Source organism: Ylistrum balloti, unplaced genomic scaffold (genome assembly GCF_031769215.1).
Source record: "Ylistrum balloti isolate Yb309-2 unplaced genomic scaffold, AGI_CSIRO_Ybal_v1 Utg369668, whole genome shotgun sequence".
In the NCBI taxonomy this organism is placed as follows: domain Eukaryota; kingdom Metazoa; phylum Mollusca; class Bivalvia; order Pectinida; family Pectinidae; genus Ylistrum; species Ylistrum balloti.
Window position 1 is genome coordinate 2,230,213 of NW_026781915.1, and position 23,472 is coordinate 2,253,684.

Below are 23,472 nucleotides of genomic sequence, written 5' to 3' on the forward strand. Positions count from 1 at the left end.
GGCGATAAAACTATATACCTGAGTACCTCTTGTTAATGCTGTTGATCTTTGAACCACTGACACAAATATTATTTCAGTTACGTATAGTCCACGGCAAATTGAAAACTTATCCACAATGGGTATAAATACGTCGTTAATCTATGTAATAATAAGGCTTTAACGTAATCTCCTTTCTGAGTACCTCAGTTCAAATAAAAACAATGGTAACGCTTGACGGAATGAAATCCAGCCATCCTGAGCGAGTTAAATCGATTAGCCGACTAAACCGAAATGCATTGAATGTTTTACGTTTTAAGGCTTTACAATAGTAGCTAACCTTATGGAGTTACAATAGGAAGTAAATCTCGTGTTAATTATACATGGTTATTGTATCTAATTCGGTATTTAAAACTGACGTATCGAACTGATGGGTTATAACACATTGGGAAGCTGTTGATAATTATAAATGATATCTTTTTCGCTATTGTCGAAGAATGTGACATGGATTTGTCTTAATAACTAGTAAGTTTTAAGAAGTGTAAGTATGATATCAACTTTACAACGATGTGGCTCTGGACTTTTATGCTTAACCACTTAAAAGTATATCTTTATACAATGTGTTGCTAAATGTGGCAGTGAAACGGTGTCAACAGCGAGTGACATTCCGGAGCTTCGATCAGCTAACAAACCATGACAGTAATGGTGCCGACCCACAGGAGTTCAACACAATCCCAGATATTTGGTGTTTAGATTGTGAAATGCCGTGCAATTTAAACAAGTAACCTCCTCCGATAGTATTTAAGTGCATATAACATGGGATCGAGTTCATCCAAGGGAAGCCGTTCGTCATCGGTGGCATCAGCTGTTACCAAAACAGTACAAAAAGCGGTAAAGTATATAGTTAATCAGCATGGGAGAGCGAATTCATCTCATTATCTATGACAGAGACACGTATTTTATAATCCCTGCAGGTATTCATTTCATTATTAATGAAACAGATATGTTTTTTTATATTCCATGGAGGTCGCCATTTTATAATTTTAGAAAGATATATGTATTTCATAATTCTTCCTGGTAGCCATTTCATTATCAGTTTCACACAATAGCTATTGGTCATCAAGCGCTTACTGTGACATATCAATTTCATCACTTATTTTAAGCTTTTTGAAAGAAGACAATAGCGTCGATCTCATTTTATTTTGACCCTTGCTTCTGAACATGATTAGAAGTAAGAAATGAACATTTGTCAGACATCGTCGCTTTTCCATTTCTCCTGCGGACCAATTTCGTCATAATGTTTTCAAAAATTAGAATATTGAAGAATGTTGGTGTTAAACGAATAATCTTATGCAACGTAAACATACCGGGTAGAATATTACAATGTTTTTGGAATATCGGTTAACTGGCAAAAGGCTTTATCAGTTCTAAATTACTTCACAACTTTTAATTAACCCTATTAAAACTGAACAAACCCAGATAAAAGGTAACATTATTCTCCCGCAATCCTTTTAAAGTGATAGATTGATATTCTACCTCTCCAGTTATGCAGTATTCTACCAGAAATGTTAAAATGAAATACTCTTTTGCTAACTTTGGTAAAATGGTATTGTTATCTACCAGTCCTCTTATAGTGACAAAATATTTAACCAATTATGGTAGAATGATGCATTCTACTAAACCAGGTCAAGTGATAAAGTATTCTACTACTTCTCTTCGAATGAAGTGACATAAAGTTGTTCCTCCCTGTGAAAATGATGACGTATTCTACCAATCCTGATAAATTGTTAAGATATTGTAAAAATCCTCACAAAATTCTGCCAGTCCTCTCAAATCAATATAATATTTTAAAAGTCCTCTTTAAATTATACAATATTCTACCAGGTCTGATAAAATAACACAATATTTAACCAGTTCCGATAAAACAGCACAATATTCTACCAGGTCTGATAAAACAGCACAATATTCTACCAGGTCTGATAAAACAGCACAATATTCTACCAGGTCTGATAAAACAGCACAATATTCTACCAGGTCTGATAAAACAGCACAATATTCTACCAGGTCTGATAAAACAGCACAATATTCTACCAGGTCTGATAAAACAGCACAATACAATATTTAAAAACCAATATTCTACCAGGTCTGATAAAATAACACAATATTCTACCAGGTCTGATAAAACAGCACAATATTCTACCAGGTCTGATAAAACAGCACAATATTCTACCAGGTCTGATAAAACAGCACAATATTCTACCAGGTCTGATAAAACAGCACAATATTCTACCAGGTCTGATAAAATACAAATGTGTTATACCAATCTAAGTAAAATGATACAATATTCTAACAATTGTGAAAAAGGATACAATTTTCTGTCAATCCTCTACGAATTATCTACAATATGATAATGATACAGTATTCAACCAGTCTTGATAAAATGATAAAGTGTAGTTGAAATCCTAGTAAAATGATACAATATTCTTCCAATCGTGATAAAATGATATTGAAACCAATCGTGATAAAATGATACAATATTGTAGATAAAATGATAAATCCTCGTGATAAAATGATACAATATTCTTCCAATCGTGATAAAATGATATTGAATTCTACCAATCGTGATAAAATGATACAATATTCTACCAATCGTGATAAAATGATATTGAATTCTACCAATCGTGATAAAATGATATTGAATTCTACCAATCGTGATAAAATTATATGAAATTCTACCATAAGTTACATAGCACTTTATTCTAATGGTAAGTATTTCAACTTGCAGGTTTTGAGAAAGCCAAAGAAACCACCAGCAGGCACAATCGCAGCGGATGGAACACCAATACCAGTCCCTCCCGTCAATGATAAAGCTGTTATATTGCAAGGCATCAACTTTGATGTGCTGGATGAGATAGCACTGCATGTAGGTGTAATTGTTATATTCATATCGAAATATATGAATTAATATAACATTGAAAATATTGATATTATTATATATCCTTGTGCACAAGAACATACTTTGAAGATACATGTATATTGCCTCACGTGTTTCTTCATGGAAACCAAAGGGAATAACCTGATTTGCCGTAAATAAAACAATATAAGACTGGCATGTAATATATGCCCGATGTCCCAATCCTCATGTCTTTTTGACAATGCACGTGCCATTCTATGATCTCTGATTGGTATAGATATAGATTTCATTGAAATTTTTATCGGATGTTTTTGTAGCACTGCTGTTATATAAATAGAAAAAAGGATGTTATGTAAAATATGCACCGTTGTTTTCTTATGCTCAAGCAACATTGGTGAATATGAAAATTTGACATCGTGAAAAACGACTGTTCGATTCACCGAACGGCGGCAGAAGGTCATCTACTCGGTCACAAAGGTTTCTTTGCGTGCTTTAGTTTTCTCCCGCAGTACGACATCTCGCGTGCTTCCTTCAAGGACAACGATAGTGATTGGTATAAGCTGAGATGACTTATTTTGCAATATTTGTAAAATATATTACATTAACTTACACTTATAGATGAACCATTTTAATTGAATGTTTTGCTTTCTCTCTTCGCTATTATGTTTATTTTGTTCCATTACAGGCCCCTCTCGATATATTACTGGGGACATTCTGGGACGTTGTGGAATATCTTGTGATAACACCAGAAGGAGAAGTATTGGATGATTTATCAAAGGCAAGAATGTTTTTCCGTTGGATAACGTCGTTTGATGTTTACACAATTGACACGGAAATTATCCCCCCTGAGGAGTCACCTCTTGAATACTTTATGAAGATCCAGTACGACCTTGGTGACCACGCGCATATGTTTTACAGTCTATGCAAGTACGTCACGTGATGTAACAGTTTGTATTTCATTTAATTAAAAATTTTGATATTGTGCAATTAATAGGATATTTGTTAAATATTTATGTTTGTGATACGGTAGCTTAATTATTCAAGTAACGTCTATAGGCCATAAATAAAGCGGCCTTAACTTCTACATTGAGGTAATCATGAAAGTGAAAGGTAGTACACTATATTAATACATATATTAGGGTAAATATTGTTGTCTTTCCTCAAATAAATAAACTTATTGATTATAGAATGGCTGATATTCCATGTGTGGTCATAGATGGGATGAGTAAAGGAGGAGGCTACGAAATAGGCGAGGCAGTGGACAGGGACAAAATGCAGGGCAAATGGAATGCGGTCTTGGTGTCAGGAGAATGGCGACTTATCGACACGTTCTGGGCAAAAGTAGCAGCACCGCAACAGTCTTCAGGAATCATATATGTCGATTCTAAAGGCAAGGTTACCCGGGAGACAGAGGACAAGAACTTGGAATTTTCTGTGAACGAATTCTTTTTTTTGTGTGACCCTGATCATATGATTTACACGCATTTCCCGGATAACAAAGACTGGCAATTGCTGGATGAACCCATAGATGCGAGTGAATTTGAACGGAATGCTTATGTAAGGGAACAATACCATAATTTGGGGTTGATCATTCCGCAAGATTCCATACAAAAGAACTGTGTTATCAAAACTCAAGATGATGCGATAAAAATAGTGCTTAACATTCCGGAAGAAAATGCTCATAGCGTAAAATTCAAATACGCTTTGTTGCAAACAAGGAAACAAGTTGAAACAGAAAAGGAAGTTGATATAGTTTTTGAACGATTTGTCCGAATGGACCATAGAACTAACATGTTGAAATTAAAATTGCGATTCCCAATTACTGGCAGGTTCATGTTTGACATTTACGCAGCTGACTCGTGGATTTCATCCAGGTATGAACTAGTTTGTACATACATCATTCACGTTTCGAAGAAAACGAAGAATCATCAACCTTTCCCTGATTGCCCTTTGCTCGGTTGGGGTCCAAATCCATTTTCTGGTACAGCTGGCCTGGTGCCTTTGATACCAGAAGAAACCTCTATTCGAACCGCTGACGGAATTTGTCAAATCTGTGTTTCTCGGCGGGGTATCCTTGATATCAATCATGCTTTGAGGAATATTCTTATGGACGAGGCGGTACTCACTAAGCATGCAATAGGAATACTTGAGGAAGATAAATATGTTGTAGATCTAATTTTACCAGAAGAAGGTGAATATGCATTAAAAGTATTTGCATCAACACAGCGTGAATTACCGATACAAACAACGGATTTGCTAACATTTCTCATCAAGTATCAAGTTCCATCCGGAAAACGAGCAAAGAACTCACCATTTCCAATCATCGCAAGTGCTCATCTTGGTAAAAAGAGTGGTTACACTGAGTTCGGAGTCAAGGCATTGACATATCAATGTGATAATGTCGACGTACTGGAAGGAGAGGGAAGTTTTGTGTTCAAAGCGGACGAAAAGGTGCAACTTCTCTGTGAACTAGCTTGTGCTACAAAAGAAGGTCAAAGCAGATTATCTGTACACACTAAGCAGGAAGGAGATAGGTGGATATTTGTAGCAGACATGCCGATCGCCGGAGAGTACTCGCTTAATATCTTTGCAATTGCGAAAAGCGATCCATTGACCCTCCATGAAGTACAAACTTATAGAGTGAAGTCAAAAGGACGACCAATTAAAGAGGTCAAATTCACTGATGACTTTGGTCCAGATGATGTCGTCGTTGAAACAATAAAGACATCGGAAGACAAAATTGTGATATCCGTGCCTAATCCAGTAGATGGAGAGGTACTCTATGCAAACATATCCAGGAGAGATGCAAAGAAAAACGAAGGTATAAATCTCGCAACGGTACTTATACAGAGAGACAGTTTAGAAATAAATTTGAAAAGTGATGGGGAATATTTACTAGAAATATACGAAAAGGAACAAGAAAACGTCGTTACCACAATAGCGCGGTTCACGATTAGCAAAAGTCCATCATTTAAGACATATACAAGTGATATAGATGCTCTGGTAAAAATGCTCAAACCGCAAGAAAAGACCCGTCAATTCAAAAATGCCCTTGAACAAAAAAGACATAAAAAAGCATTAGCAAAAAAGAAAAAACAAGAGGAGTTGCTTAAAAAGGAAAAAGAAGAGCAAAGACGAAAAGAGGAGGAGGAAAAGAAAAAACGCCAAAAAGAGAAACAAGGAAAAAAGCATAAAACTCCCAAGTCTGAAGATAACAATGAAGAAGACATAAACGTAGGAGATCGTAGTATTAGCCCAGATACGTTAGCAGCGGCGTTAGAAATAGCTAAAGCGGCAGAACAAGAAGAAAGGGAAAAGAAGAGGAAAACCACAGCTACACATAAACACCATACAGACTCATCTAGTGGAATAGAGCGGTCTGTAAGTAATGTAAGTGCTGAAAGGTTGGCAGCTGCAGTTGCTTTAATTACAACGTCCCAAATAAATGAAAACACACATGAACAGGATAGGGATTCAGGAGTGAATGAAAGGTTGGATAAAGACGATGGAACTAACCATAAAACTAATGAAAATAGACAAAATCTTGATCGGCACACCTTGGATGCTGCACTGTCTATCATTGCACTCGTCGAATCTAAATCTGACGATAAAAATACACCAATTGTTGATAGTGAAACAATGACAGCAGCAAGAAACATAATAGCATTGGCTGAAGAAGAAGGAATGACAGGGGATATTCAGAAAGACTTTAAAAGATCATCAACAAAAAACAGTGAGCCACAAACTGATATTGAAGCAATAACTACAGCAACTGCAATCGTAAAAGCAGCAGGAACGAATCATGTGGGAGGAGTTGAAAAACAGGATAAAAATTCCGGAGATTGGTCTCACAAAGAAAAAACAGTAAGTCAGGAGACATTAGATGCTGCATTTGCTATCGTGGCAGTAGCAAAACAAAACATGAAACTGCGATATCCTGATAAAAAATCGCCAGGAAGAGAGGCAGAGGGTAACGACATCTTACAGAAATATGGTTCTTCTGAATCCATGAGCTCAGAGGTGATTGCCGCAGCACTTTCTATTGTAGAGACAGTCCCATCAAACCCGCAAATTACAGACAGTGGAGTTGAATTACACAGGACAAAAGTTATGACAAACAGTGCAACTAGTGAAGAAAATATTGACCCGGAAACGTTAGCTGCTGCAGTTGCTTTGGTAGTGGCATCGAAAAAACACGATGAAACAAAAAATAGGAAAAAACGAAATAGCTCAAAAACAAAACCAAAACAACAGAATACACACGCGTCAAGAAAAGCTACAAAAGCTGATGCACAGACTGACATGTATTCGAAGGACTCAATCGAAAATTTAAATTACACTAGCGATGCATCTGCTATGACTACTCAAAGAGTAGATCCCAAAGCGGTAGCTACAACCACCACAATGCTAAAACCTTCTACAAATGAACAACGCATACCAAACGATGGCACAAATAATTCTACTCAGAAAGACTCGAAAAAGAACACAAAAAATGACCACGAAACAAAAACTAATGGCAATGCCGATAACGAGACGAACTCAAGCAATATTAACAATGAACCCAACAGCATAGAATCAGGTAAAGCAAAATTATCATCAGAACGGATAGATCCTAGTACACTGGCAGCAGCAACTGCAATTGTTAAAGCAGCAGGACGTAAACAAGGAACCTCCGATCAGAAAGGGGAATCGGAACACGACGTTCGAGATATTGATCCTGAAACACTTAAAGCAGCAGCCGTCATTGTTGCAGCTGCTTCGCGTGATATCAAGGGAAATGATAAAACGATTTCAAGGGATCGGAAGGACAGCAATGAAAAGGCCTCCGATAGCAAAAATAAAAAGAAAAGCAAAAATGACAAGAAACTTGAAGAAAGGCGTGACTTTACGAAGATGGCTACATTAAGTCCTGCTGCCCTATCTGAGGCTTCTAAAACCATTGCTGCTTCGATAAGCAAAATGGATGTCACAATGTCTAAAGCGGTGAATAATGGCGAAACCACATCCAATTTTCAAAATGGCAAACCGATGGGGACTTCATCTGACAAAGAGATGCAAAGAAGCTTTAGTCCAAATACCGTTGCGGCAGCTCATGCAATCGTTGCTACCTCAAAGCGAAACAATAGAAACCAAACTACTACAGCTAAAACTGGCACTTCTGGAACATCAAATAACACAGATTCTAATAGAGTACCTTTGAACCAAAACACGTGTGTAAGTCCAACTACCTTGGATTCTGCTTTGTTGATCATTTCATCAACTGAAAATTATTCAAACATCGACAATGAAAACGACAATCCTACAACAGGTGAAAGAGCACTGAAGAAAGAAACACGGGAACCATTGAAGAAAAAAGGAAATAAGAAAGTAAATGTTGTCTCAGGTAGAATAAATATGAACGGCGCTAAAGGAAGGAAAGTTTCGACTACCACAACACCAAGATTTAATCAAAATGGCAAAAAAGGACCAATTCAACATAAAGCAGTAAGCGAAGACATTGACATGAACGATGGTGATTATCATAGCGAGTCTACTATTCATTCCAGTGATTTCGATTCCTTGTCAGACAGCGAATACGACAGCGAAGAGGAGAGAATAGCGGAAGGTAGGTATATCACTAAAGTTATATTATACTATTACAATAAGAGAAACACAATCTGACGGTTCACGCCCTCAAAACTTCGAAATCATCAATAATTTGAATTGTATCAGACGGGACTGTGTCTTCATCGGTTGCGTAATTTACGCCATTCTGAAGTGTAGGGGTGTGAAGAAAGTCGTCCCATTGATAATGAGATGATATTCAGAAGTGTATAAACAAAGGGAATCATGTTTTATGAACTTCATTTATATCATTGTATTTATACATTTGTAGTAAGAGAAAGAAAAAAGAGTGTTGCACAAGCAATGAAGAAAAAAGATTTAAAGGACCTTGTATATCAACTGCAAGAATTTAAGAAAACAAAGGACCCTCTGGATACAGTACTGGTTGAAGAAGCTTCAAGAATGGTTTCCCAGCTTCGAGCGAAAGAGGGTAGGTAACTGGAACCATTTTTTTAAAAAAAATATTATTTCAAAGTAAAGATTCATTCAATATTTATATAATTATATTTCTACATGAATGATATTTGTCAGGAACATTCGATATGGTTGTGTTTGAATAAACCGAATGTCTTTTTCAGGTATAACTGTTTGTAATATTGTTTATTTTGTAGGTATGCCAGATGATATCTTAAATTTTGAATAATGTTGTAATTCTTACAGATTTGAAAATGGCATGCAACATTCGGGAGGTTCCTGCTTTAGAGAGGGCTATCCGTAAAGCAAAGAAAGTAAACCATGGCAAGGCGATCGACATCCAGATAATCTTAGCCTCTCAACTTCTCAAACGCCTAAATCGCATCGAGCGTTTGTCGCAGACTGTACTTCAAATAAACCAGAACGCTCTGGTGGAAATGAAGAAGTATATTACCCCACCACCCGGTGTTCACGAATCATTACATGCCACTTTTCTTATCTTAGGGGAAGAACCCACTTTGTTGAAGGTATACGTTCATTAATGATTACATCAAGTACTGTTTTAATTGTTTGATGAATTAAAAAAAAAACATGTTGATTTATTGATTCAAGTGTATTTTTAATCTGATTTGCTAAATGGGACAAATGTTTGTGAATTAAAACAATGTTACATACAAATCGAAACGATTGAAATATGTTCTACAGCGTTATTTTCAAGATCTATTGATTTTGTGTTCTACATGTAAAGAAGTATTTGTATCGCACATTACAGACTTGGAAATCATGCCAATCACTTTTGTTTAAAACCGGAAAAGAAAATATAATGAGACGCATATCCGGTTTTAATCCGAAGCTCATATCCAAAGACGTCGCTGCTACTTCAAAAAGAATCATTGCACCATACTCAGTGGTACAGATCCGTGACGCCAGCCTCGGGGCTTCAGCGTTCTATGTATGGGTAGGTCTTTATTTAGGTTGTATATCTAGTCAGATTGTATTTATTTTAGGTTAAATGTAGATTCCACGAGACAAGATGACAATTGACTTAAAATGATTTCAAGATAGATAACTCATGAAATGTGACACTAAGGCATAACGTCCATCGTTTTGGTAATGTTAAATGAGACATCAATAACGCTGATATATTTATTTATGATATTTTAATGATATATTAATGAAGAATATTCGTTTTCTTCTAGGCTAAGGGGATGATTGGCGAGATAGAAACAATGGGAAGGAGTGGTTCTAGGCCTGACAAGGCACGTTCAACTCATCAGCTGCCTCCTCGCTCTGCTGTTCTACAGGATGATACCTTAGATAGGTCGGACACAATTGTCATGATGATTTAGAAGCATTTCGAACATTTACACCTAACTAGTTCAAACATAAATACACACCATAACATAAGTAGTGGAGGCTTATTGTTTCTTCTCTTCATAATTGGTTTTTACCCCTGTACTTAAAAATAGTTCCTTACAAATTTGATATTATGCTAGTTAAATACGTTCTTCATGATACGTGTATGATATTCCGTATTACAGTCTTTCAAGTGTCTATTTCTTGTTCTTTGAGAGTTCACGAGGAATTTTACGTATGTGTAAGGCTGAATCACATTGCAGTGATACCTCGCTCCATGTTTCGATATAATTTTCCTATTGGATACATGAGATATCCATTTTTCAAGCTGTTTATCAACAATTTTCACATTTCGTTTTTATGTTTTTTTTTCGTAATGAAATTTTGGAAGATTTCAGTAAGGAATTTCATTAATTGACTTATGGTAAAACTGTTGGCGTATATTATCAAGCTGTTTATCAACAATTTTCACATTTCGTTTTTTTTTTTTTTTTCGTAATGAAATTTTGGAAGATTTCAGTACGGAATTTCATTAATTGACCTATGGTAAAACTGTTGGTGTATATGACCAATCAGTAGAAATACACTGCTTACACATAGTCATACATACCTGTTCAGAATTTTATTTGTTTTTGTATTAGTCGATTAACATTATTTGATTTTAGCGACATCCTGAATACCGGAGTTTCTATCGTCATAGCGAATTTTGTCAGTAGAATACTTTAATGTATTTTTATTATTTGCTAAAGTTGTGTGTTGTAAATCAAAAGACTGTCCTCACCTGCACATGGTTACACGTGAGGAAGTAACACTTAACGATACAGTAACATTTCATTTAGAAGTAATCCATCAGAATACACTTAAATTGTAATGAAATAACAAAGATTGACTTAAAAAAAAATAAGACGGTTTATGATAAATTTTAAGGCATAACGTATCAATGTCTCTGGTAAAATTCCCTAAAACCATCATTTTTGTCTACGTCATTTCCATCAACTAACACCAACAATTAAGGGATACGTTTTACTTATGATGAAGGCAGATTACCAAACTATTTTTATTATAGTCCTCGTCTTGTTGATACTTAGAATGTTAGATGTGGTTTTTCAATATTAACCTATTTTCATTAGTATATAATAATTGTAAGGTATGTCGTAAATAAGTAACACTATTTCTTTACTTCAATTTTCGCCCGGATATTTTCATTAGTTGTATAACAATTATATGTATATTGTATTTTTTTTCTTTTTCACTATTGTATTATGAACACTTGGACATAATCCTGAGCATATTTTTATTCATTGATTTTACATAATTTCTTTACAGAATTTCATTTATCCATATTTGGTGATACGTCCATATTTCGTGATACGTCCATATTTGGTGATATCCATATTTGGAGATACGTCCATATTTGGTGATACATCCATATTTAGTGATCCATTCATATTATGATCTTTACATGTGTCGTTGATTGATTAGGATTCCTTGAACCTGTTAATTTGTTGCTATGTGTGTTCATTATGTTCCTTAAGACGTCTTTGTACCTTTTGTAACATCATGACAATGATATGTAATATATTTACAACATTACCAGTATTATGTCACTCCTAGCTGGAATTCCTTATTTTAGGAACAACCGTGCTTACATATATCACGAGAATGACCGTAAAACAAACAGTATCAATCTTTCTAAGACAAATACTGACTACAATTCATATCTAATATGGCTGTGGGCGTATACTAAGACATAGTGTTGGCCTCGACCTGAGGATGTGTTTAAACTGAAATTCTATGTTACAGAAATTCTGTGTCACACATGTCCTGTGTGAAATTTAAAATTTGATGAATATGTACATGTGAGCAGTATAACGATCACTTGTTTTCAAATGAAATGTTTTGTGACATCAGAAAGGTAGATATAGTCATAACATTATATTGCTTTGTAATGATTATAAGGGAGAGAACTCTTACAGAATTGACATAGGGAGGTGCACGAGGTATGACATCGGCAAACAATTAAAAAGGGATTAAGTCTGTGTCTTTTTAAATATAGAAGGACGGAAATACGGGTAATGCCTGATTGAATATGAGAAGTTGAATAGAACTATTGGTTAAGATTTTAATTATTAATTTTAGATGGTTAAAGTAATTTCAATTAGATTGATGAGGGCTTATACTTATAAACATCAGAAAACCATACCATAAAAGGGGATGTAGATATACGATACATATCACATCTGTTGGCGTGAAACAAAAAGATGGACTTTTAGTACTCTTGGTTATGTGTATTATACTTATAATGCTATTTCAACATTATTAATTATAGTTATCAAAATGGAGTATTTGCCGAAATGCGTGTGTATATTGAAATTAATCTTAAAGATACTTTGTAAAATAAAACCTGAAGTTGTTTTACAAAAATACCCCAATACTATTATATGATGTATGTATAATTTAAATTTTATAATATATAATATAATATAGTTTAATGTCGAATTCCTGTTACACATTAACCTGCAGTAGTTTGTGTCGTGTTAAATGTAAACAGAACACAAATTGTTGAAGTATTGTGGGATGCTAAAATTGAATGCCACTAATTTAGGTAATTTTCATAAGCATATCTATGTATACTTCGGCAATAGTTTGTCATTAAATGTCAATAAATGTAAAACGATTTTAAATCACGTGTCTGTGGTTTGCTTCCTTTGAGGTGACATGCTATTATTTATTACTTTCATTCTAATCAATCTAAAGGACTGTTTTAATCAAAATCTCTCGTATTTTAATACTTCGAGATTGTTTGGTCGAATACCAAGTAACATATATATCACACAATAGAGGCGCTGCGTCTCGGCATTGTGAACTGAACGACCTTGTGTTGTACTAAGGACTTTGTAAAATAATCATTGTTGCTAGATTTTGCTTTGGTATGTCGACGATATATTAGATTCGTTGTCATAGTGATTCAGAATTTCCATTGCGAATCTTGCACACATACATATATTACTTCATTACAATTTCTACTAAAATATCACGAATGCTCGATTTGATAACTAAACTTTTTTTATTCGATTAGTAAAATTTACAGCTATCATTTTAATTGACTATTACTTTTTCACTATCATGATCATGATACACCGATTATCATACCGGAATTCTTCCTCTCGCGTGTAGTGACCCGCGGAACGTTATTGTATAACTATTATTGGCTTGAATTTCGCCCGTTTTAAAATTTCTATGCAAAATAAAGTCTGTTTGAAATATGGCCCTTATGTCAATCTTTGTGAAACGTTTGAGGATTTTCTTCTACGGAATAGAATAAAAGTTGGAATTTTGTTTTTAGCAAATGATATATGAATTGATAGGAAATATTACAGATTTGATGTTCATTTTGTTGGTGTGGTAAAGGCCGGCAAATCGAAGATTTTTGCTATTTTTGTGTCTATAATCTTATCGAAATTGGTAAAACGAAAATGTCTTTAATGGTTGAAGTATAAACTTTCTGAATTTGTTACCGGGGAAAACTACAATGCAACCCGAATAAATTAAAGTATTAAAGTATGTCAAATTTACCCGAGTGCAGTTGTAATTTTCCCTGGTAACCTAAATTGAATTGAGACTTGAACGTTAAAGGAGAAAATGACAGTTACAAAGAATTCATTTTGCGATAAAAAAATCCATTTCCAAATGGATGTATCGGACACTTCAGTCTAAGTTTGCTTTAACGGTGATCTCATGGTTTAAAAGACCGGCAACCTGTCAAACGAAGCAAACTTAGATGAATATATTTACCAAACGATACCAGCTGCACTTGTGTTGTAACAGTATGTATATCTATGATACTGTCTCTCTATCCTACGTTGAAGATCCAGGCTAAGATTGTTTTACTTAATTGAAAACGCATACTAGATAAATTGATTACATCAAGATTTGAAAACGTAATAACGGATAGCTTGTAATGAAAATTAGATACGTACTTTTTAATGATACTATTCTTCATATCGTATTACCGTAGCGATTATACAAATAACTGATATGAATACATAATGAGTAAGCTGTATTATCTGACCACACGGACACATTTTACAAAGTTTACTTGCCGAAATGTTCGTTGTTTAATATCCAGTTGACGTTGTCTGGTTCCTTCCATCACGATTTTGACTCATAGGATTCGGCAGTAATGCTAGGTGCCTAAATTAAGAAACCTGTGACGACTGAGGGAAAATGATCGAAACAAAATGTCAGAATCAAGATGAGGAGGTGCGCTAGGCCCATAATTCCATTGATTTCTTAATTTGCATTCATTTTGTATCGTGCCACTATTAGAATGCATCAACAGGGATTGGAAAGTCCGCCAGCAATCAAGATTCTAAACGAGTACACACTTTAAAAACTGAACAGCGCGAAAGTTAATCATTGAAGGTACACATTGCGATATCTGTAAGTACATATACCTACTCAAAGGAGACACATGCTTTATGTTGAAAGTTTCTGATACTACAATTAAACGTGTTTCAGAATCGTATTTTGAAATTCAGAATTCATTTCTATACGAAATCTATTTGTCGGAAGTTGATATCACCCATTTCTCGCTCTAATGAGAATAAAACAATTGTATCTACTTTTTCGGCCGTAACAATCGAAATTTAAATAACAACGTATTTGACTTTAAAGAAAATACCTATAAAAGAATACATTCCACTAAAACCGATTCTGAGTATCGAAAAAAACTTTGGTAGTTCTAGTGCATGAGTAAAGGAAGAAAAGAAGCAAACAAAATATTGATACGACGGATAATTACTAAAGGCGATAATATATATTGTTAGGTATTTGCTTGTTGTCCAAATAAATACAGTTAAAAAGACGATATCTTATCAGTTAAATAAACACGGGAATTACACCTTTCTATTACGTTTATATTCACTTCATATTAACGTTGACCCTAATGCTATCTCCTTAATGCTTTCTAAATAAAAAAACCCACCTGTTAAATAATATAACATATTACAGAGGTAAACTCCTTTCTTTTAAACCCGTTAACGGTACAATGAAGGACGGATAACTCCGACCATCGAGAAGTCAACATAGACATACAGTGGTAGTTACACTATTGTGTAGTCTACCATCCAAGTGATAACACAATTGTGTACAATTATTAATTACTGTATATTATGTCGCCTTTGTAAGCACTGATATATTTTCAAACGTTACCATGGGGAGTGTGCCGTCTAAGGAAGAGGACATCGAGGTAAAAAACATCAATTTTTTTCTTCATTATGCGAAAAGTTTAAAAGTTAAAAACAAAATGTGGTATTTCTGTTATTTTGATAGTTTTAGAAATATACTCATCACAAAACAAGTAAAGTTGTCGCTAGGAAAAAACGAAGTCGTTGTAAATATTCAGTGATATTTATTTCTGTTTCGGATGAAGTAGGATGGCAAATAAAGATGTATTAAGGGGTTAAAAAATTCTTCTTAAGATTCTTTCATGTATTAGGAAACTGACATTTTTTAAAGTCAACGAATGTTTTATTCTATCGATATAATACATAAACTGTGTACATATTACTGTAATATTAGATACATTAAACTGATATATCTACAAGGTGTCCGAGCTAGCCACAGATGAGGGCACAATAACAGAGGAAAATTATCCACCAGCGGTACCACCAACAACAACCAAGCTCCAGGTTACCAAAGGTGTCAACTTCAAAAGCATCGACAAGTTTGCGTGCAATGTAAGTTCACATCCAGTTTGTTAAAAAGTGTCCTACGGATGACACAATTTGTTAAAGAAGAGAAAAAATAAATATTACACTGGACGCTGCCAGCTCGGTATTCATGATTACATGCATTGTATCAAGATACAATGTACTTTCAAAAATGGCATACATTTCCTACTGATAATGGTTTTGAAGCATTACTAAAAAGTCATTGTTTAATATTACAATGCTTACTGTCGATCACAGGTACCGCCGACACTTTTATTTGGATCTTTTTGGGATTTGATAGAACACTTAGTGATGGCCATTAACTTTGATGTCCTGGACGACATGTATCGTGCCAGGGCCTTGTTCAGTTGGATGACTTCTTACAACGTTAATAATATTGACACAGATATCATTCCTCCAGAAAACTCACCACTGGACTACTTTACTAAAATTAGATGGGATTTTGGCGACCACGCCCATTTATTATATGCCTTATGCCTGTGAGTATTTGGTGAACAACAATTTAATCAACATGATGATCTATAAAGATATATACAAGCTATAAAGTAAGAAAAACATCGATAATGTATATTGAATAAAATTTAAATGAATAAAACAGAAAATTTCCTTTTCTTGTTCATTCTTTACAGAATGGCTAAGCTACCATGTGTTATTATCAACGGAGTAACCAAGCATGGTGGATACAACATAGGAGATACCATCGACAAGAAACTACACGGCGCAAGATGGAACGCTGTGTTGATAAACGGCGAGTGGCGTCTTATCGACGTGTACTGGGCGATTTCTACTGTGGATGATGGAGGAAAGCATGACAAGATCTACGTCGATATTGAGGGAAACATCAGTGTTCACTCCAATGTCAGCAAAGAAGACGGAAATGAGCAGCAAAAAAACGAAGCTTTCTTCCTGGCTGATCCCGAGAGTCTGATTTACACGCATTTCCCCGATGACCCACAGTGGCAGCTGCTATCGCAGCCCATCACTCTGAAGCAATTCGAACGGCAAACATATATTCGAGAACGATTTTTTGAAATGGGATTAACTTTGCCTAAAAAGCTGCAAAATAAACCCTGTATACTGCTTTCCGATGGGAAACCTCTGCGGATACCACTTGATCTTCCGGAAAAAAGGAGTAAGGATTTCAGATTCAAATACACGCTTGTGCAAACAAGAGGCCTACAGTCTGATGTCAATAGAACAGGAACAGCACTAGAACGACACGTGATGATGCAACATGCACTCGACAGAGTTCAATTTACTCTTAATTTTCCACGTGAAGGTATGTTTCGGTTTGATATATATGGTACGGATGTCACCAGAGATGAACCGTATAGTTTACTTGTTTCGTATGCCATTAAGTGTAAAGCAGCGACACCAAATTGTCAGATCCTGCCAGATATCCCTTTGTTGGGATGGGGTCCCAACCCAGTAGCGTCAGCACTTGGGCTTACTCCAGCTACGCCTATTGGAGCAATTATCAGCACTGACACAGGTGCAGTTGATATCAAGTTGAAAACGAAAGGAGTAGCAAAACTTACTCACACAATGAAAAGTATGCATGTGGATGAGGCGACACTTAGCCGATATACAGTGTCTGAGGTCGGCAAAGATACCTGCACAATCAGCGTCAGAATTCCAAAAAGCGGCGAATATGGAATTAACATATTTGCAACAACAAAGGAAAAAGCCAAGAATAAAAACAAGAACAGAAATATTCTAAGTTTCCTGTTAAAATGCGAAATGCAGCATGAATCTCAAATATCACCTTTTCCGAACGTGTTAGGAAACCAAACGGGGATCAAATCAGGTGCTGCTGAACTCGGTATAGTACAACATGGAGATACTCGGGATAGAAAAGTGGCAGTCAACGGCAAAATTACACTGCAATTTGCCGTGGCAGAAAATGTCAACCTACATTTTGAGCTCCACAACAACAATCCACACGGTAAAAACACAATGACAGGAGAAGAAAAAAGAGAAGATAACATGTGTTACTATGCTTTGGAGCTACCTATTGCTGGGATGTATGCAGTGAATGTTTTTGGGACACGAAATGAGACAAACGCTACCGTGATGGAGGTATATAGCTGCATAATTCAATCAGAAGGAAATGGTAGTGCCGGTGTCATCAAGAGCACTGGAAATAGTAAATCACTTGATAGCAGTCAGAACGCATTTAATAAGACAATATCCACAACAACGGGCTCGGTTAAGGTACCAATGCCTGTCATCTCTGGGGAGGTGTTTCCATCTCTGAGACGAAATGATGCGACTGACGAAGGGAACACATCCACAGCTACGGTCCTTGTTGCCAATGACAATACCCTGGAGATCAGAATGAAGACATCAGGTGATTACTTATTGGATCTTTTTTCAAAGGAAAGAAACGGGAATATAAAAACACTCGGTAGGTACACCATCTCTTATGACTCCGAATTTGACCATGAAGAAAAATCAGAAGATACTACCAATGACGACGAACAAGTTCTTCCATCTGGAGCGCTGCTGAAAATGGGCGACACGGATCAGTTGGATGATATAACGGCCCCAGTGTCCGAGAAGAAACCGGAGAAAAAATCAAAGGAAGGTAATACGTATGATACTATTTCAATTTATTTCTAACTTCAATGAAATTTTAGATTATTCTTTTCGCATCCTAGCACTGTATACAGGGAAATTTTCGCCCCTGGTTATAGTCACCCTTCAGAAACACAAAACATATTCGTCCCCCTCCTTTTTTTTTTTTTTTTTTTTTAAATTTCGCTCTGTGGTCAATGTCCTTTCGGACACACACAGTCACACATACATACATGCGCGCGCACACACACACCCCCATACCCCCCCCCCCCCACACACACGCACAACTACACACACACACACACACACACCCTCACACACACACACACACACACACACCTTTATAGAAGATTTTCTTTAAGAATTTATTTTTGATATTGTGTATGTTTTCGTCGAAATGCTCGAATATAACATACATGATGTGTACATATTGGGATATCTGAAGGACAGTTTTCCACATTTCATTACTGTATTTCTATCTGTATTCTAGCCCCACCAAAGGTCGAGTCCGTGAGGAAACCGGTTGTGAAAAAGGATTTGGATGACTTAGTGAAATGTCTAGATCGCCAATACAAGACGAAGCCAATCCCTGATGACATTGGCCTCGATGCCTGGTTTGACGCCAAAGACAAGGACAAAGCTATGGAAGGTTAGTAATATCAACACGCTCAAAGACTTCGAAAAGTACGGCGATCGATATTAGTGGTGAAAAAAAGGAGTGTGGTAGATGTAGGAGTGTAATCAATGATACTGTAGTTATTTATACATTGTTTGGGAAAACATCTTAAATGTTTCTAAGTCCATGATTTTACACAAAACAATTATTCATATGTGTTACCAGCTGATGCTTTAACTCACGAATATGACAGCATATTTATATTTGTTACCGGTACAAAGTAAGCGAAACAGATTTGATTTTTAACGAGAGAAACATAAGATAAACCTAAACACATGTGATATTAGCATGTTGTTTTACGTCGGACAGTTTGACGTAACGCTTGACAAAAAGAACGACCCAGTTTGACCCGCTTTAGGTAGTATTTAAAATTCTTTGTTGTTATTTGTGAAAATCGCTCACAAAATTGTTTCTAAATATCAAATTTTAAAAGCTCTAAATGTACAGAAAAAAGCACAGAGAACCAATTTATTGAACCTATGTCTTGTTTTGCGTCCGAACAGGTAGATTCAAATGTTTATCAATACTACAAAAGTTAAGTCACCACTGGTAAAAATATATCATCACTTGTGATTCTCAGGTTATATACATAAAGTATAGCCTCCCTTTTTTGTCTTTGACCCTGACGTATCCTTTACAATCACATATCCATATGTTTTGTTAGACTCTATGAATGAATTGATGACACGTGTTTTTATGTTGTATTGTTCTAAATCTCTACTTTGTAGAAATAACGAAAGCTTGTAGCTTCCGGAAACCTGTGATGCTAGAAGAGGCAATAGAACGAGCTGTAGAGGTCCAGGCAGTCTGTGGGAAAACAAAATTCTTGGACCCGCAGATACGGATGGCAGCTAGGGTCCTTAAGACAGTGACGAGGGTGGAGAAGAATTTGGTAGAGTTCTATGGCCTGCATTTGAAATCGATGACAGAAATAAAGCGTTACCAGTCACCTCCCCTCGGTGTACATCACGTGGTCGCTGCCACATTTCTCCTGCTAGGGGAAGATATTGAAGACCTGAAAGTGAGTTTGGGCATTTATAAACTAATTGTTTCTAGATGTTGTATAATTATTTGTATGATAATAGAAGTAAGTGAATATTTGTTTGGAAGTTTGGTAAGGAGGGTCCAACAATGTGAGCTGTGAAATTATTTTGTTTATATATTGTACTAGCATTGATACACTAATTAATTTACTGAAGTACCCAGAAGGTTCTTCATGTTAGGTTTTCAAAATTAAGTGTCAGTTGTTCAGTGAAGCATAGATAGCGGTGTATAGTGTTATATTTAAGTGCTCTTTTATGATTTTTATAAGAAATGGTCCCTGTGTAGACGAATGCTCTCCCAGATGGGGAATCAGTTTGTGTTCAGAAGGATGGCCGACCTTGACCCCGCATCAGTGCCATCTTTAGTGATTGAGACTGTCATTCGCATTCTGAAGCCTTTCACTGCCGTGAAAATCAGAGAAGCGAGTATGGAGGCGGCCACTCTCCATGCATGGGTAAGAATGCAACTGCAAAAGAGTTCCGTACAAATTTTCCCTCATTTGATTTTCTGTATCTGTTCATAATACTTTTAAATCTTAAATGTTGAAACACCACCGGTACAGTTATCATGTAGACCCCAGTGTTCTGTTTGTGTATCATCCGTCATACAGTAGCTAGTAGCGATAGATGAAGTTATCGGTTGAATAAAAGCGTTGTTATGCAATAGAGATGACAATATGAACATTTCCTAAATTCAGGTTTATCAATTATCACACATTATGCTGTAAAACACAGGCCCACATTCTTCATTTTTCTGACTTCAGATAATGAAAGTGGTGAGAGAAAATAAGAACAAAGAAGAGCAGAGTCCTTCACGCCTTTCTCATGTCCCACCCAGATCTTCCGTTATGCCAGAATACATATCCGAGCAAACAGAATACCTGCAATAGGAATTACAGGAAAGAAACATCGGACATATAAGTCTCTTGTTACAATATCAACTTTGACCACTTAGTAAATAGCCTTTTTGGATTTACAGTGTGAGAACCAGATGTAATATATTGTTTGTAAAATTGTAGAACTAGTTATTCAGGTACTTGGTTGATAAATAAGAAAAAACAAAATAGAACTTTCACATTTTCTAAAACATATATATTAAACTATCATCATTTCTTCAAATGCATTTTTACAGAAATTATGCTAAGTCTAGATAAGATTTTTGTCACTGATAAGTAAGTAGGTTTTTTGGCTAGAAATAAACTAATTTAGACAGGTGTCCTTCTCTAAACAAATCAAAAGTATTTTTTTCACCATTTTTTTTTTATTAAAATGTACATGTAGCTCATTAGTGAATAAATCAAATCACAACGAAACTCTGTAATGTAAATAGTTTTTATTTTGAAGAAACTTCGTGTCAAGTCATTTAAGTGAAGGATTAAGATTTTTAGTACACATCTCCCTGCATTACTAATAGCCAAATTTCTAGTTCCGTACTGGCAATGAAGTATCTTACGCCACGTGTTATAATCCAGCCTATGTACAGTTTGACGTAGAACATATGATTGGTTGATGAGAGTGAGGCTGCGATAACCAAGTCCATACAGTCTCGGCTTTTGCAATTTATGCTATTCCTTCCCAGGTTAATCTGTGTTTCTAAGGAAGCTGAGTTCATAGACCGCCATATGCTTTTGTGGTTGTGTAAGAGGACACTTGCACTTGCTATTCTAATTTCTGCCTCCTCAGTCGGCCTTACCCTGGCCAATCTAATTACCGCCCCCAATGTCGGACATGCACTGACTGTTCTAACCATTGCCACTTCAGTCGGATTCCCCCCCCCCCCCCCCCTTTTTTTTTAAACCACTGCTTCCTCTGTAGAATGTACCCTGGCTGTTTCGTCAACATCTTCAATATCGGACTTCCCCTGCCTTTTAAAATTATTGCCTCTTCTGTAGCCTTAATTTTTTTTTAAAAAATCACCATCTGCACTGTTATTGTCAAATTTTAAAGCATAGTTGGCGATAACGTTGACTATATCAGCTGAACATAAAAGGCATTCTATCGTGCAAAACGTTGTTAATACAACAGATGGCCTTACAGTTATTCTTATTTCCCCCACAATGAAATGGTCATTATCTTATCCATTGATGAGACCTGAAGTACAAACACTAAAACGTAAAACTATATACAATTAAAACAACACATCCCTCATGTCATCCCGTTGTTGTTCTCGAATTACTTACCTATTATCTACATACACACATCAACACGTGCACACTTCTGATTCTATTAATTTATCACAGCTATATGTTTGAGAATATCACAGACATAATGAAAACAACGTTAGCACGAGTAAAGTGTAGGACTTGTGCATCCAATATTAATATGACGTATGTGTTTAAATGGTGCTGAATATACGCGCCTGTAAATCACCAGAAAGACATTTAATTGAACGTGTAATAAACGCTATCCAATGAGTGACCATTATGAAGTCACAAGTGTTGGAACAGAGACGTAGTCTGTACATCATCAAAATGGCCGTTTCATTGGAGGAATACGATGATGGTGATGAGTAATTTATGACATAACTAGTGTAAGACGGACAATACGGCATGCAATTTTATAATGAAACAATGTCAACAATAACAGAACTACAAGCAATGTAATGAGCATTAAACATGCCGGACTTCATATCGTACACACAAATAGAATAGTCCCATTGATATCTTCATGACGACCGTAAAACGTCTCCATAACCTTCGTCCGTCTGTATTTCTCGAAACTCTTTTTTTTTTGCTTTAGTCTGTCATTTCAAAAAAAAAAAAAAAAATCGTGAGATCCGAAACAATTGTTTGACCATCGAATCAACTTAACCATAAGTTGAGGATGCAGAAATTGCTGATTTCAAAATATACCATCACGATGATAAAATATTTACAATTGTTCAAACGATTGGTAAATTCAAGTGTCAGTTGATACATCAGGTCATTGGCGAAATGATATGTCAGTAACGTTGGGAGGTAACTTGTTAACAAAAACACACGTGCAATGTATTATGATAGCTTTCACAAGGAACGAAAATACTCACACTCGAGGTACTATAGGGTCGAATGGGAGGAAATTGATTAAAACATTTTTTTTTATATTTTAAACACCATCTTCCATATTACAACTTAAGATATTTCTATTCTCTTATAAAGGGTCTTCGGCGTCCATCGGCCGAAGGGACTATCGATAAAG

The 23,472-nt window shown here is 35.8% G+C and overlaps 2 protein-coding genes across 2 annotated transcripts; both read left to right on the plus strand.

Annotated features, from left to right (window-relative positions):
- Positions 1 to 319: 319 nt before the first annotated feature.
- On the plus strand, positions 320 to 10,257 carry LOC132561382 (uncharacterized). The gene is given in 10 exon segments (XM_060226110.1): positions 320 to 362; positions 503 to 579; positions 775 to 867; positions 2,762 to 2,899; positions 3,576 to 3,817; positions 4,078 to 8,495; positions 8,766 to 8,924; positions 9,155 to 9,435; positions 9,681 to 9,866; positions 10,108 to 10,257. Coding segments are annotated over 10 exon segments (5,787 nt in total).
- A 5,222-nt stretch (positions 10,258 to 15,479) lies between these two features.
- Positions 15,480 to 21,185, plus strand: LOC132561391 (uncharacterized). The gene is made up of 8 exons (XM_060226119.1): positions 15,480 to 15,515; positions 15,874 to 16,005; positions 16,237 to 16,478; positions 16,629 to 18,586; positions 19,067 to 19,225; positions 19,981 to 20,273; positions 20,565 to 20,750; positions 21,060 to 21,185. The coding sequence occupies exons 1-8, from the start codon at positions 15,480 to 15,482 to the stop codon at positions 21,183 to 21,185; spliced, it is 3,132 nt and encodes a 1,043-aa protein (XP_060082102.1).
- The last annotated feature ends 2,287 nt before the right edge of the window (positions 21,186 to 23,472 follow it).

Excerpts from the sequence above, each read along its gene's own strand:
- LOC132561391 (XM_060226119.1), top strand. The coding sequence starts at position 15,480 with ATGGGGAGTGTGCCGTCTAAGGAAGAGGACATCGAG. Across the intron at positions 16,006-16,236 it reads TCGACAAGTTTGCGTGCAAT|GTACCGCCGACACTTTTATT; the intron begins GTAAGTTCACAT and ends TGTCGATCACAG. Across the intron at positions 20,751-21,059 it reads CGGCCACTCTCCATGCATGG|ATAATGAAAGTGGTGAGAGA; the intron begins GTAAGAATGCAA and ends TTCTGACTTCAG.